The sequence below is a fragment of the Orcinus orca genome, chromosome 17 (assembly GCF_937001465.1).
Source record: "Orcinus orca chromosome 17, mOrcOrc1.1, whole genome shotgun sequence".
Taxonomy (NCBI): Eukaryota; Metazoa; Chordata; class Mammalia; order Artiodactyla; family Delphinidae; genus Orcinus; species Orcinus orca.
The window spans coordinates 62,941,937-62,955,644 of NC_064575.1; the positions used below are offsets into that span (position 1 = coordinate 62,941,937).

At 30.2% G+C, this 13,708-nt stretch overlaps 1 protein-coding gene across 1 annotated transcript in view; it reads right to left on the bottom strand.

Annotated features, from left to right (window-relative positions):
• Nucleotides 1-13,708, bottom strand: part of CSMD3 (CUB and Sushi multiple domains 3) — a 1,064,314-nt gene that overhangs the window by 665,744 nt on the left and 384,862 nt on the right. Inside the window, exon 7 of the mRNA XM_004265377.3 lies at nt 3,976-4,287. Coding sequence (XP_004265425.1) covers nt 3,976-4,287 — 312 coding nt within the window. The remainder of the gene's footprint in view (nt 1-3,975; nt 4,288-13,708) is intronic.

Sequence of the window (13,708 nt, forward strand, 5' to 3'; positions counted from 1 at the left end):
TCTTGGGATTGAAAATGTCTTTGATAAATATTCCAAGTTTTTTTTCAAATTATTTATTAATTATGCAGCTTTTATAATTAACTAGTGATTTAAGGTTTAATTAATCATAAATTAATACATAGATTTTTGAATCTACACACTCACAAGTACCAAATACTATGAACAATTTCAGTGTCTTTGTTTTCTTTGTTTTCACAGTGGTAATAGTGTAAACTGTAAGCACTTTACCTCAAGTTATTGATAATAGACAAATTAGGAATTAGTAATGATCAAAAGACATCATAAAAATGAAAGTTTCATTTATGAAATGAAAGTTTAATTGCAGTGTGAATAGAGAAACATGATGAAAAATGCCAAATTATCACAGTACAAAACTGTACACACTTGTAGACATAGAAACAAACCTATGCTATCACAATCTCTATCGTATATATGCTTTAGATGGTAATTAATTTCAGTAAAATAATATCCATTGTATTACATTAATATTTATTCATATGAAATTTATTGAATTTATAGCTTGCTTATGTTCATTTATAAATTTTCTTTGATTTTATAAATGTGAAAAGGGCGTAAGCAAGGAATTTATATCTAGTTTTATTTTGTGAATTTTGAAGTGGTAATATAATAAAAAAGCAATATTTTATTGTAAGTACATGAGAATACTTTTGCCTTTCAAAGTAATTAAAAACACTGCTTTCTATAACTGTAACAAAATAGCTATCTTTAATACTGAAATACATGGATACTTGATTATATTGAAGAATATAATTTTAAGCCTTTAAGTCATTTGAGTGAATACTCTAGCTGGTGAAACTGTAAACATTTATTCATCAATTTACTAAATATTATCTAAATATGTCTATGGGTCAGAAGTTGTTCTAGGCACTGGGAATGCAGCCTGAACAAGACCCATCCACTCCTTACCTTACAGAACTTAAAGTTGCTAGTTACAACAATTTAAGCTAAATCTTGGAAAGAGAATTAGAATGATTTGGTTGAAAGGAAGAAGGAATAGCTTATGGGAGTGGCTTGAGGTAGAAAAGAACATGGTATGTTTGACAAACTAAAAGAAATTCTTTTTGGGCAAAAAAATAAAGAATGACTGTGAGAGAGACGAATTTGGAGATATAGGCAAAAAGCCAGATCACAGAGGTTCCCATGGGTCATCATCAAGTCTCGGCTTTTTTCCCAAGATCACTGGAAAAACAGTGGAAGCTTTAAAGCAGTGGAGTGAAGTGATTAGATTTTCATTTTTAAAAGGTAATTCTGACTACATTGTGCAGAATGGAATAGACGAACAAGAATTATTTTTTCTCTAAAATATCTAGAAAAATTAAGCAAGTTAGTTTTGTATTATTTTTACTGACTCATCTAAAATGTCAATTAAAGGACTCACTGCCTACATGCATCCTGTAACTCCTTTAGTGCTCTGCTCAGCCATGAGCTTTACAAAATCTTCCTTGTCCCACGAGGATGGATTTATCTATGTTCTCCACTCTATCTCACTCTCTCGAAAGAAGGGACCATGTAATATTTATCCTTATTTCGCACAGAACAGAGCTCAGTGGGCATTTCAGACATGCTGGCTGAACTGAAATTATTCTTAAAAAGAATACTGTTTTCATGTCAGCCAATCCTAATTTAGAAATTTGGTCCTGCTTAAAGTCTTTGAGGACTGTTTTATATCTGAAAATATAGCTGTATATTGAGGTTTTTAAAAAGCATAATAGATATAGGATAACAGGTTTCCTTTACTTCTAACATTGACAATTTTTTTCCCCAAATGTTAATAGTTTGTGTGTCAAATATAATAGGTAATGAGCTAACTAAAATCACTGAAATAGCAGGTTACTGAAGAAGAGTCAGAAGGACCAATTTTAATTAAAATAAAGATTTGATGAAAGTATAATAATTTCACTAAAAAATGATGAATATAACTTTCAAAATGTTTTCTGTAAACATAATTTAAACATCAATGATTAAAAATATTTATGACCAAGGTAGATGGCAGCATTGAATGAATATCATATCCATAAACACTATTTTAGAAAGAATATATGTGAAACAGGTCTAAATGTTCTGAATGCTGTAAAACAGCACTGGGAGATTATGACAACACTTGAGAAAATTTGAGCACTGATTTGGAATTTACCAAGGATGTAATCTTGATGCTTAATTGAAATTTAGCTGAATGTACTTCAAATTTTAGATTAATTTTCAAATCACATTATTTAATCTAAAAATTGACAACTACTTATTCCCTTTTCAATCTGAATTATTTATTCAAGTTCTACAAGATATTTAATTTGTAGCATCAGAGTTTCTCAAATCACTTGATGGCAAACTTTGGCTGAAGCAGCATTTGTATTATTAGTTGATAAATAATAAACTTATGTCCCAAAATTACCTGCCTCTTTTTCAGTGGGTAATAGAATGAATACAGGAAAGTTTGTTAATGTTAATTAGCTCATGCAAATTTCTGAAGAGAGTGAAAATACTAAATTGAAGGGCTTTTTTCTTAATCGATATTTCATTAATATTTACACATTTTTTGTTTCCCAGTAATAAGAAAATCTACTTGATTAAGCAAATCATAAATTTGATAATGATCCCTATATTCACATGAGTGGAAATATTCATGGTAGGAGAGTGAATAGAGAACCAAGATGATATCATTTTAATCCTTTAAAGGAGACTATCACATGTTAAAAATTCATTTTATTTTTTTTTATTTTTTATTATTTTTGGCCATGCCACGCGGCTTGCAGGATCTCAGTTCCCCAACCAGGGATTGAACCCATGACCCCTGCAGTGGAAGCACGCAGCCCTAACCACTGGACCACCAGGGAATTCCCAAGAATTCATTTTAGAAAGCTTCTTATTAAAGAGAATCAAAGTAAGTACTTTCAGTATGAATTCTGATGGAAATGAGCTCCTGAGATATTTCTGTATGATTTTCAATCAATTTATGTAAAGATGTCTTGATTTTTCTCCTTAGTGTGTACTAAGCATTTGAATGATTTTCTATTACTTATATTTGGAGAATATATGATTATGAGTTGGAAATAGAGCTGGAGTAGATATTTTGTTCTCCAAATATTAATGTGCAATTAATTAGTATTTCCACTGATGCATATATCAATATATATTTGTTAGTTTTTGATACTACACTATTTTTTTCCTAAACTGTTCAATGAAACCTGCTACCAAGAAACAGAAAATTGTTACACTTCCTAATTTTGTAAAACATAGGCTTATATTAATTGATTAGAAAATTACCAATATATGATTTGGCTCTGTGGTATTTTTATCTCTAAAAATTAAAGTAGGAAGTTAAGCAATATTAAATTTGGAGTCATAATATCAATGAATACCTGTTACCTTTTCAAAATGAGAAATCTGTTCTCAGTGCAATCATATGGGTCAGGCAATAGGTAATTCAGAAACAGTAGAATAAGCTATATAAAATAATCACCAGACATAATGTTTTCATTTTTCCCAATCAAATTATCTATTTTCTCAATAATAAATTAACATTTGTGTAAAAACTTTTTCATGCAAATATGAAAATTACTACATAGGATAAATCATCAATCAGTAAATATGTGCACTTATTAATAGAAAAATGGCTTTTTTATTTTCATGTTATCTCAATACCATAAGTGGTATATAATAAGCAACGGGTATTTAGTACTTATTTTTACTATCCTTTATGCATTATTTTCTTTCTATTTTTACTCCCTCCTCCCTCCAACATTTGCACTGCATTTTGATTTGTTTTTTTTCCTAATTTTTGTACTTTCAAATTATTCAGGTTCTGACTGTTACTGTCTATATTTTTCAGCTACTTTGAACTCTTTCTTTCACTTCCTACATCTTGGCTCTGTTTGAGCTCATTCTCTAATTAGAATCATTACCAAAATATAGCTTTGGCTGTAACTAAATGGGCACAAGTAAAATAACATCCAATACCTCTATGAGTAACAACTGCAAGCTCTTTAGTTCTTTCTATCTGTTCAGCATTTCTTGGTCTTCTCCTTGTACTTTGTGTATCTGCTTGATGAGGAGAGAGCTCGTCCTTGGATGTGTTGGGGTCCAGACCTGAATTTCTGATATTCTTTACTTGCACTCGCTGTTCCTCGGAAAGTCTATGGATGGTGACAGCTGTAACACTGGATACAGTAACATCTGCAGATGTGCTAGCAACAGCAATAGCACCAGTGGTAGTCCTGTTATGCTCCTCTAACTCACCAGTGGAGGTAGTGTGGGTCAATGGAGAAGAACCTGTGGGACACAGTAGCACTAGATGCTAACTTTTTCTTTTAAATTTTGTTTTTTTTTCTGATAAGTTTAATAAATTATATTCCCTCTATCATCTTAAGTATTATCAAACATGAAAAGGCAAAACACAAACACACCACTAAAATGTGAAATAACCAGATCTGATGTTTGGTCTATATCAATCAACCTATGAATGGATATTATACACAAATATACCACATTTTAATTGTAACACATTAGGGAGAAAAAGGTGAAACAGTAAACCCTTTACATGGCCCTGAATCAATCTTATTCATTATTTATCTACAGATGTTTTTTAGCAACAAATGCCTGGCAAGTGACAAGTTTTGACAGAATGGGTAACTATGTAACCACACTTTTCTCAGAAGTATGCTTTGAATAGTCTGTGCCATATCACTTCATGATTTCTGGGAAAAATATCAAATTTTTCTATTTTAAGACAAAAAAGTGAAGAAAGGAGAATTTAAAAATCAAAGCCAAATTGAAAACAAAATGATTTTAAAAAATGAAGCTCTGAAAAACTACTCTATGTAAATGTCTATCTTAACCTCATTTGCCAGAAAGCAGTCAACATGATAAAATATTCAATGTCGTGAGCTATACATACTTTAGAATTTACCAGGTTGTTTTGGAAGCTGGGTAATATTTTTCAGAGTTTTAAAGTAAAACTTAAGATTAACCAATTTTCAACTAGTTAAAATTAAATAAATTGTTTTATTTAGAAATGACTGAAAATTAACTATTAGCATGGAAATTTTATTCATACAAAACTAGCTTTAAAAAAAGGTTGAAAGTTTCCAAATATCTCATAAGCATGTCACAGTAATTCTCTACATTCTTAACCTTATTAAAGTTTCACTATAATTTTAAAATTGTTTTAAAGGTACCAAATTAGGATTTTCTTTTTTCTTTCACTTAAACTTTTTCAGAGATTGTGCTTGGTAGTACGTAATTCTCACATAAGGAAAAAAGATGTAACTTTATAATAGAAGCATGAAACAGAATGAAGATATACTTAGAAGGATCTTGACAGCTAAAATGCTTAACAAGAAAAAAATATTGAATTTTGGAGGAACAGCTACTAATTAGGAATAATAATCATGTCCTGGTTAGAAAACTTCTGAGTATTTTTTTAAAGCCAATGAGTGGTATATGTTTTTATATACTTGCTTTCTCAATAAACTGCATTTCAAAATTCTGTCCACAATGTATATTTAGATATTTTAGACAAAAATACATGGGTATATTTTATTCATTTTGCGAGAGAAAAAACAGCTATATCACGTAATGTGGTTTGAGCATGTTCTGCCTCCTTCCCCTCCCCCCACCCCGTAGGCAGATGCTTAGTAGGACTAGTAATTCGGGTTCCTGCTTTAAACTCTAAAAAGAAGTCAAACATGAACCCCTGTCATTCACAAGCAAGCAAAGGAGCACATGTCTATTACTAATTCTTCCAGCCTGTGTTTTCGTATCATTTTAATTTGATTTACAAATTCAAAAAATTAAATGATTGTACTTTGTGGTGGGCAGGGGTAAATGAGGTATGACGATTATCAGATTATTTTAAAGACTTTTAATATACTGTAAAGCGTTAATCAGAAAAAAGTTGCTATTGAATATTCATCCAAGTTACTTTGTGAATATTAAAATCTACTAAATGCATGTTGGTTATGCAAATTGGCCAGTAATATTTATTAAGCTAATATTTGGTAAGGGTTTTCTTTAGTCACATGATTAAGCAATAGCTACACATGCATGACTAACATTCAGTAACTGACCTCATGGTAAATCAGACATTTTGATGTTCATGTGCTCATTACTATAAAAAAAGTACCTGGTCCATATTATTCTGGGAAGTTTAATTGCACCTTTCTTTTTGAAAGGAAGTATGACAAATCAGGATAAAAACTAATACTTTAGAACTTTTCCTGACTTTATCATAATTTCCAGGCTTTCAGGTTTAGTTTAAAAAAGGAAAGCATTTAACTGTAAACATATGTTGCTAAAGGCAATCTAAAAGTATAAAAAATAATGGAATTTGTACTCTCTCAAATCTCAGCATTTCTACCTTTAGCAAGGAAGTAAATTAATAGCTATTTATTATATTTCATCACTGAAAGTCATTACAATTAATCCTAAATAATCTCTTGTATTTGGGTAAATGAATCTGGGGTAATTCTTAGGATGTGTCCAGGTTGCTTCTATAACTAATCTTTAACCTCTACAGACTAATTTCAAACACCCGTTTTTTGAAGCTCCCAGAGGATAAATACAGTTCTTAAACAAATTTGTGAGTTAGAACTGATCTTTAGTAGCGTTTAGATCCAGGACTTGCTAGCACTGCCAATCTTAAAATCTTCAGTAATAGAGTTCTACTCTGGCTATTGGTAGTGAATATTCAGTATTATTCTCTTAACCTGAATGCAGAACAGGGTGTAATATTTGAATAAAGCATTAAAAAAACATTTATTTAATAACCATAGTGTAATTAGCTATATATTTCAACCAGATATTTTACTAACCAGTTCTTATGTTTTACTTATATTTTGTGTTCATAATTTTTCCTCCCCATACTATAATGCAAGGTCCCTGAAGGCTGAGATTTTTGTAAATTCCATTCATTGCTGAATCTCAAGTATCTAGGACAATACCCAGTACATAGTAGATGCTCAAGAAATATCCCTCAAAAAAAAGAATAAAAGAATGAATGAATTTAATAATAATTATAATTATTATTGTTAATAATAACAATAATAAAGAGGATAAATTTCATGAATGAAACATGACTATAATTTTTAATGTGGTAAATCATAGGTCAAACAGTATAATGAAATGAAGAATAATTCCAAAGAAAGGAAAAATTGATGGTTTTGTTTTGAACTTTCAAAAACATCACTGAAAAAGTGTGGAATCTGAAGATTTAAATGCGTAAGTAATAGTTACTTGAAGATTTGTGTCAACATTCCCAAACCATGATAGTTTACAATGTTAGTGTGAAATGGATTTATTTAGAATGTTCAAATTTCTGTACAGTAAAAAGTAGATGTACCTCATAATGGCAGGAAATAGAAGTGCATCTAAATTTAGTTAGGCACTTATATATACATATATATGTAGTGGAACTATAAAAAACATTGATTTCCTTTATAAGGCAATAGAATCATCCATCACTATACAATTATATCATATATCGTATAATCATTTTATTTAAAATGTAGACCAATTTAGAATACTAATTTTGGTACCATTTTAAATTGGCAGTGTGTGAAACAGATTTTTAAATTGTCAAAATGCATCTTTTAACAGTTTCAAAATACTCAACATTTTTGCATACATAACTGTTTTATGAGGAAATTGCCAATGCTGGAAAAAGGCTTAGGATTATATATAGCAACAATTCAATATTAAATATATACTATATCGAATTCAATATTAAACTATAACTTTCTTTTAAAATATTTTAAGTATGCTACACAATTATGTAAGTATTATCTTTAATAGCACAGTATTAAATGCATGTTACAAGACATACAACCCAAATTTAGGAATAAACTGTACATTCAAAAAACCCATTCTTCATTAGAAATAAAACCATGTATACAAGATGTAGTTTATCACAATTAGATTACCCTGTCAATTAACTTGCTAGAGATATATTATAAATTTGATGTTTAAAATATAAATACATCTAAAATATAATTTTATTAATATTTTAATAAAAAACATTTTCAAATGTAACAAAAATAAAATGAAATGATTTACACATAGAAGCATGCTTCTATAAATCATAACTATATGTCCTCTTGGAATTATGATAATGGAAAATGACATGTGTTACACATGTAAATTGGCAAATTTATATAATAGTACAATTAAATTATATAACTAAATTTGGATTTTATTATGTATCATATTAAAAATTATATTTTTGAAGGCTTTCTTATTTCAACAATCTGCAAGGTACTAAGCATAATTCATGTAAAGCGATTTATAAATGCATCATAGAAAGTATCTTAAATAAAAACTCAAAAAATTGAATTTGAATTTCATTTTGATTAAAATTTTAGTTTTACAGATTTTTTTTTAATTATGCTATATTGCTTTGTAATTATTGTCTAACTCATCACAGATGTAAAGAACAGAATATTTTGCTAGAGATATGAGTGGATGTCCCAAAATGCATACAGCTATACAAGTACATGTTAAAGATAACTACGTATCCATAGAAGTAGCTTTTAGATATTTATATTTGGCATGTTATTTTATATAAGACATATATTCTGTTCCATTGATTTTAGCATTTCAAATGAAACATTTGAATAAAAGCTTAAATAACAAAATAATCTTAATTGAATAATTTTGTGGCATAATGATATATAATAAAGAAAAATGCAATAAACATATTTAACATGAAAACATGCAAAAGAAAAAATATACAAAAAACATCAAAATAAAATATAAATACAACTAATGCAGCAATTCTATATGAGTCACATTTAGATATTCTATAAATTTTAGCATATGTATTTTAATTTGTATGTTGTATTTCTTCTTTCATTTAATATTACATGAAACTTACAGGAAAGTGTCAATAAATGAGGACTCTTGAAAACTAATTAAAATATGAGGGGGTGAAGTAAAACAAAGCCACTGCTTTGATACATGTTACAGTTAGGAAGCATACTGTAGTTGGGAAAATAAATATTTTGCATTTTAAACGTTATAAATTCCAGTATTCTAAAATCTGTATAGCTTAGTATTTAATAGTATAATCTGGTGGATGTGGGTGTACTATGAATATTCAATTTATAGAAGAGATGAGTAAACAAATAGAAAGTAGCCTTTAAATTGTAGGAAAAATATAAATAATCTACCTTTGATTAGTCATTACCTAATATAAAATTGTCTGTCTGACTAGGAAAATAAATGGACAAATCCTGAAAAAATTAGTTTCTAATTTAGTTTTAAAGAGCAGGTATATACTGGTCTTATAAAGTTATGATTTTAAATTAAAATGCTTCATTTATTTTGAAACTAAATAAGACTATGATCTTAAAACATCTCATTAAATAAATATAAGATATTCTTAATTATAAGATACACCTCTAAGAAAGAAACCATTCAGCTATTAAAATATGATATGACAATGCAAAAATGCTGCCCCCTAAATCCAGATTTCTGATACAGAGAAATGGGAAAGAAGTTGATCTCACTAATTCAAGTAACAGATTTTCTATGATCATGAATTAATTAAATAAATTAGGTACACATTAATTTAAAAATAGAACTGAGAGTTTAAATAAATATTGTCTTTCTGAATTCACTGACATATTGATATATATTTACATTTATATTATATATTTATATCTAAATTTTTAAGCATTAAAAAGGGACACCAATATTAACTTTTGCAAGTGGACTTGTTATTGTTTATCAGATGCAAGTGATCTTAAATGAATAAATATTTGCAATCTAAGTTGAAACTGATGATAGCAAGATTTAGTGATACATTTACTAAATCCACACTTACTATGAGTAAATAAATGATTATAAAACAAATATTCAAAAAAATATGTGCTAATGCCAAGTTGTTTATATACAAGATAAAAACTCCATATTCTGAATTGTTTGCAATTTTGATAAACCCACATGCCAAACCAGCATAAATGTCTTTACCTAAATGAAACATAGAAAATACCAAGTTTTAGAAAGCATACAGAGAGTACTCTGTTGGTCTACCACAACAAAACTACGTTGTGCGCGTGTGTGTATATATGCACACACACATATATATGGGTAATATAGTAATGTGGTATATATGGTAAATACATATACTTGTCATATAACATTTTATATATGTTATATATGTTATATAGTATAAATCCATGAATGTTACACTAAATATCCTCACAGTTTGTCACAGAATGTGAGAGAAGAGACATCTAATTTCTTAGTACTAAAAATATAGTAAGCTCATGCGAGGGAAAATTTAAGTAGAGGGCTGTATGGGTCTTGAAGATTTTCTCTCTCTAAGAGCCATTTCTTGCTTCACCTAGTTGATTAAAGTGAAGTTGCAAAATGAAGCGTCAGCATCTTATCACTCCTTTTCATACATTTTTGGAAGTCTCAACAATGTGTAGTGATAGGTCCAAGGTGTCTTTTTTTTATTTTAATGTGCCCAGTCACAAACACACACACCACTCACAAGAATAAATATTCAAAAATGCAAACTGAAGGCTTTTTTGTGTAATTAAGCATAATGTTAATCCATAAAGTCACAATACTGACAATAAAACTTGAACACCTAGTTTTGAAGTAAGATTCACAACATCCTTGTCATATTTCATAAGAATAAAAGGATAGAATGTCCCTTCACACTTTCCTAAAACCACCTCCTAGAATCCTGCATTTTGAGACCTCTTTCTTGTAGCAGCTCTTACCTCTTAGCAGAACTAGAAGGACACATTCTGGGTTTCCCCAAAACAAAATGTAACTTAACACACACTTGTTTAATTTCCTTCCACACAAAATCTTGTGGAATAGCTGCCAGTTCTCATGGAATATTTAAAGGCATTGTCAGCAAAAAGGGATACCATATATCTTTTATTCCAAAGTGTAACATAAGGAACTCCTTCACTTTCAGAACACTGCTGCCTCTAATAACTGATATGTATTAATGACATTTTGAAAGTAGAAATCATGTCTTATACATGTATATCTCTCACTTCCCCTTGAATGTTTCATACATATATGAGGGAAGAATGAATGTGGATAAATGTACTTCTCTCTTATTTTTCAAAAACATAAACATTTCATTTTATGTTTAATTAATAGTTATTGAGTGTTAAATGTATTTTAAGGATATAAATAAGAAACAAATTGGACCTGTTCAGATGTATTTAAACAATATAAAAACATAATTATAACTGCAATTAATATTGCATGTGCTAGAACATAAGTAATGAAAAGAGGAAGGGACATCTAAGAACACATAAATCACTCTTTCATTTGTCTTTTCTCAAATGAGGGTAGTGTTTCCCTTTTCTTCCATTCTCCAGAACCTTTTTCCCTCCAAAAAAATATTTTATAATGATGATATTTGGTATTGTGAAGGAGAAGGGAAAGAAGTAAGGGAAAGGAACTGGTGGAGTTACCCTTTATACATATCATGGTTGAAAGAAAAAATAAAAGAAGGCTTTATCCTGACCTAGCTCATCACGTCCCTGAGTCCTGCTTACTTTGACTATCTCAGTGTTTCCATGTTTATCCTCTATTTCCTTCTATAATGGCCTTCTAGATTGGGGAGGGCAGGGGGGTTGTCAGTTTCTTACTAATTATAAGTGTTCCTCTTTTTTTTTAATACCTAAAGTATAAAGTATACCTAATGCTGGTTTCATATATGTGATATGATTTAAAGGGAACCAAGGAGCTATTTCTCTCTGTGTATCCAGATGCTACTTTAAAAAAACGATGCTCTTTAGGATTAGGCATTGCTCTCTCATAATTGTTCTCTTATCAGACAAATGCTTTTTTGGTTGAGAGAACACACATATCAGAGTGATTGCTCAACTATTTAGTTTGAATTAGTTTCTTGTAAAGTTTTCTTCTCCTCAAAAGAAATAATAGGGGCAGTTTGAGAAATATATGTTTTGACGAGGAGTGTGAAGCTTGCAGTAAGATCACTGAACACTACTTGTTGAGGCACTTATCATAGGTTGATATCTGATCCCATGTGGTTGTTATATGGTTTGAAATAACTAGGTTCATTATTAACAGGTGGGTGTAATGGAGGTGTGGGCAGATAGGAAAGTGCTGACATTCTGGAAGAAAGACTATTATGGTATTTATTGTGGAAAGGTTGCTGAGCAACTGGTGAATATCTGCATAAATATGCTGAAGTAGAGCAGCCTAATAAGAAACTCAAGCCAAAGGAAGTCTTATTTTCCTGCATCAACACTCTGTAAAACACTTTTTATCCTGTAGCAGCTAATTAATTAGTTGCAGGAGTGATTTTCTTGGGGAAAAAAATACAAATCTTGGCTTAAAAAAGTAGCATGTTGAAGGAAAGTTTTTTCAAAACCTTTAGAAATGGTAAGAACCTTCAGTCTACCATTAAAGGTTACTATTAACTGGATAGGCAAATATACATTATATATTGGGGTATTATATATAATTATATGTTGGGATATTTAAAATATGTATTCCCACATTGAAAGGTAAATCTTCATATTTCTTCATGTAATTATTCTGTCTAGTAACCTTTCTTACAAAGACTACATTTTAAGACTCTAAGTAAAAAGACTGTCTTGCAATACCATCAATAAAACAAAGGTATGAAGCCTATACAAGCCTAATAATGAGTAAGAGTATTCTATTTGATTAAGATCACATACAGTTTAATTGACTGACTTTTGGATGAAAAATATTAAAGAAAAGGAAGTTTTCTTAATCATTAAAGTGGTTTAAAATACCTAAAAGTTTTACATCTACCCAGATGAGTTTTGTATATTCCAATTACAGGCAATAATAATGATTATCAAATCATTTTTCTTACATATACTTTTAACTTTTATAAGGATGGTGGAGACTTGGCTTTTCACCTGTGGAATGGTATCTAATCTCCCCAAATTTCTGAATACAGGTGATTAAAACACCATAAATATATTGGTCATTCTAATGGTTACTTTAAATGACTAGATAACAGACTATTTAAATAAACATGTTATAAAGAGGACTCAACATTTACTGAACATTTACTGTGTTATAGACACAGTCCTAAGTACCTATGAGCTGAGGATATTAAAGCTCAGAGTAGTTTCAAAACATACACTAACTCACTTTGCTAGTAAATTAAAAAGCTAGGACTGGACCCAAATTGTATAATCCCAAAACCACAGTCTTAACTCCTGAAAATCAGTACACCTCTACTTAGCCTCCCCAATACAAAATAGTGTGTAAACACTTGTGTCTCAATCAACATATAAGTTATTTATTAATGTTTTGTCTTCCTTGTATTTCTTCCCCCTCCTTCCCCAACACATGTCTGACTTTTACCAGGTCTCTCTTGCAACTCCCTTGCCTCAGGGAAGGATGGTTCTGCAGGACTAAAGGAGAAATTTGCTCTAAGATCTCTCCATAGCTTTTGTTTCCTAACAGTCTAGAATTCTTGAGGGGATTATCAAGTGACAGGAGAGAATCAATGACTTGGGTAGAGGTTGGGGGCCAAGGAGAGGCACTGAAGATGACATACACAACCTCCCTACTGCATCTCAGGAAGTGGAAGAGTCCAGGAATCTGGACTCTCACCTTTGGCTAAGATTTTCTAGTCAGGCTTGTCATGGGAAGCCCAGGATTACCTGATTTCATGGGAAATTCGGGCTTGGACAGTGATGACAGGGTGCCA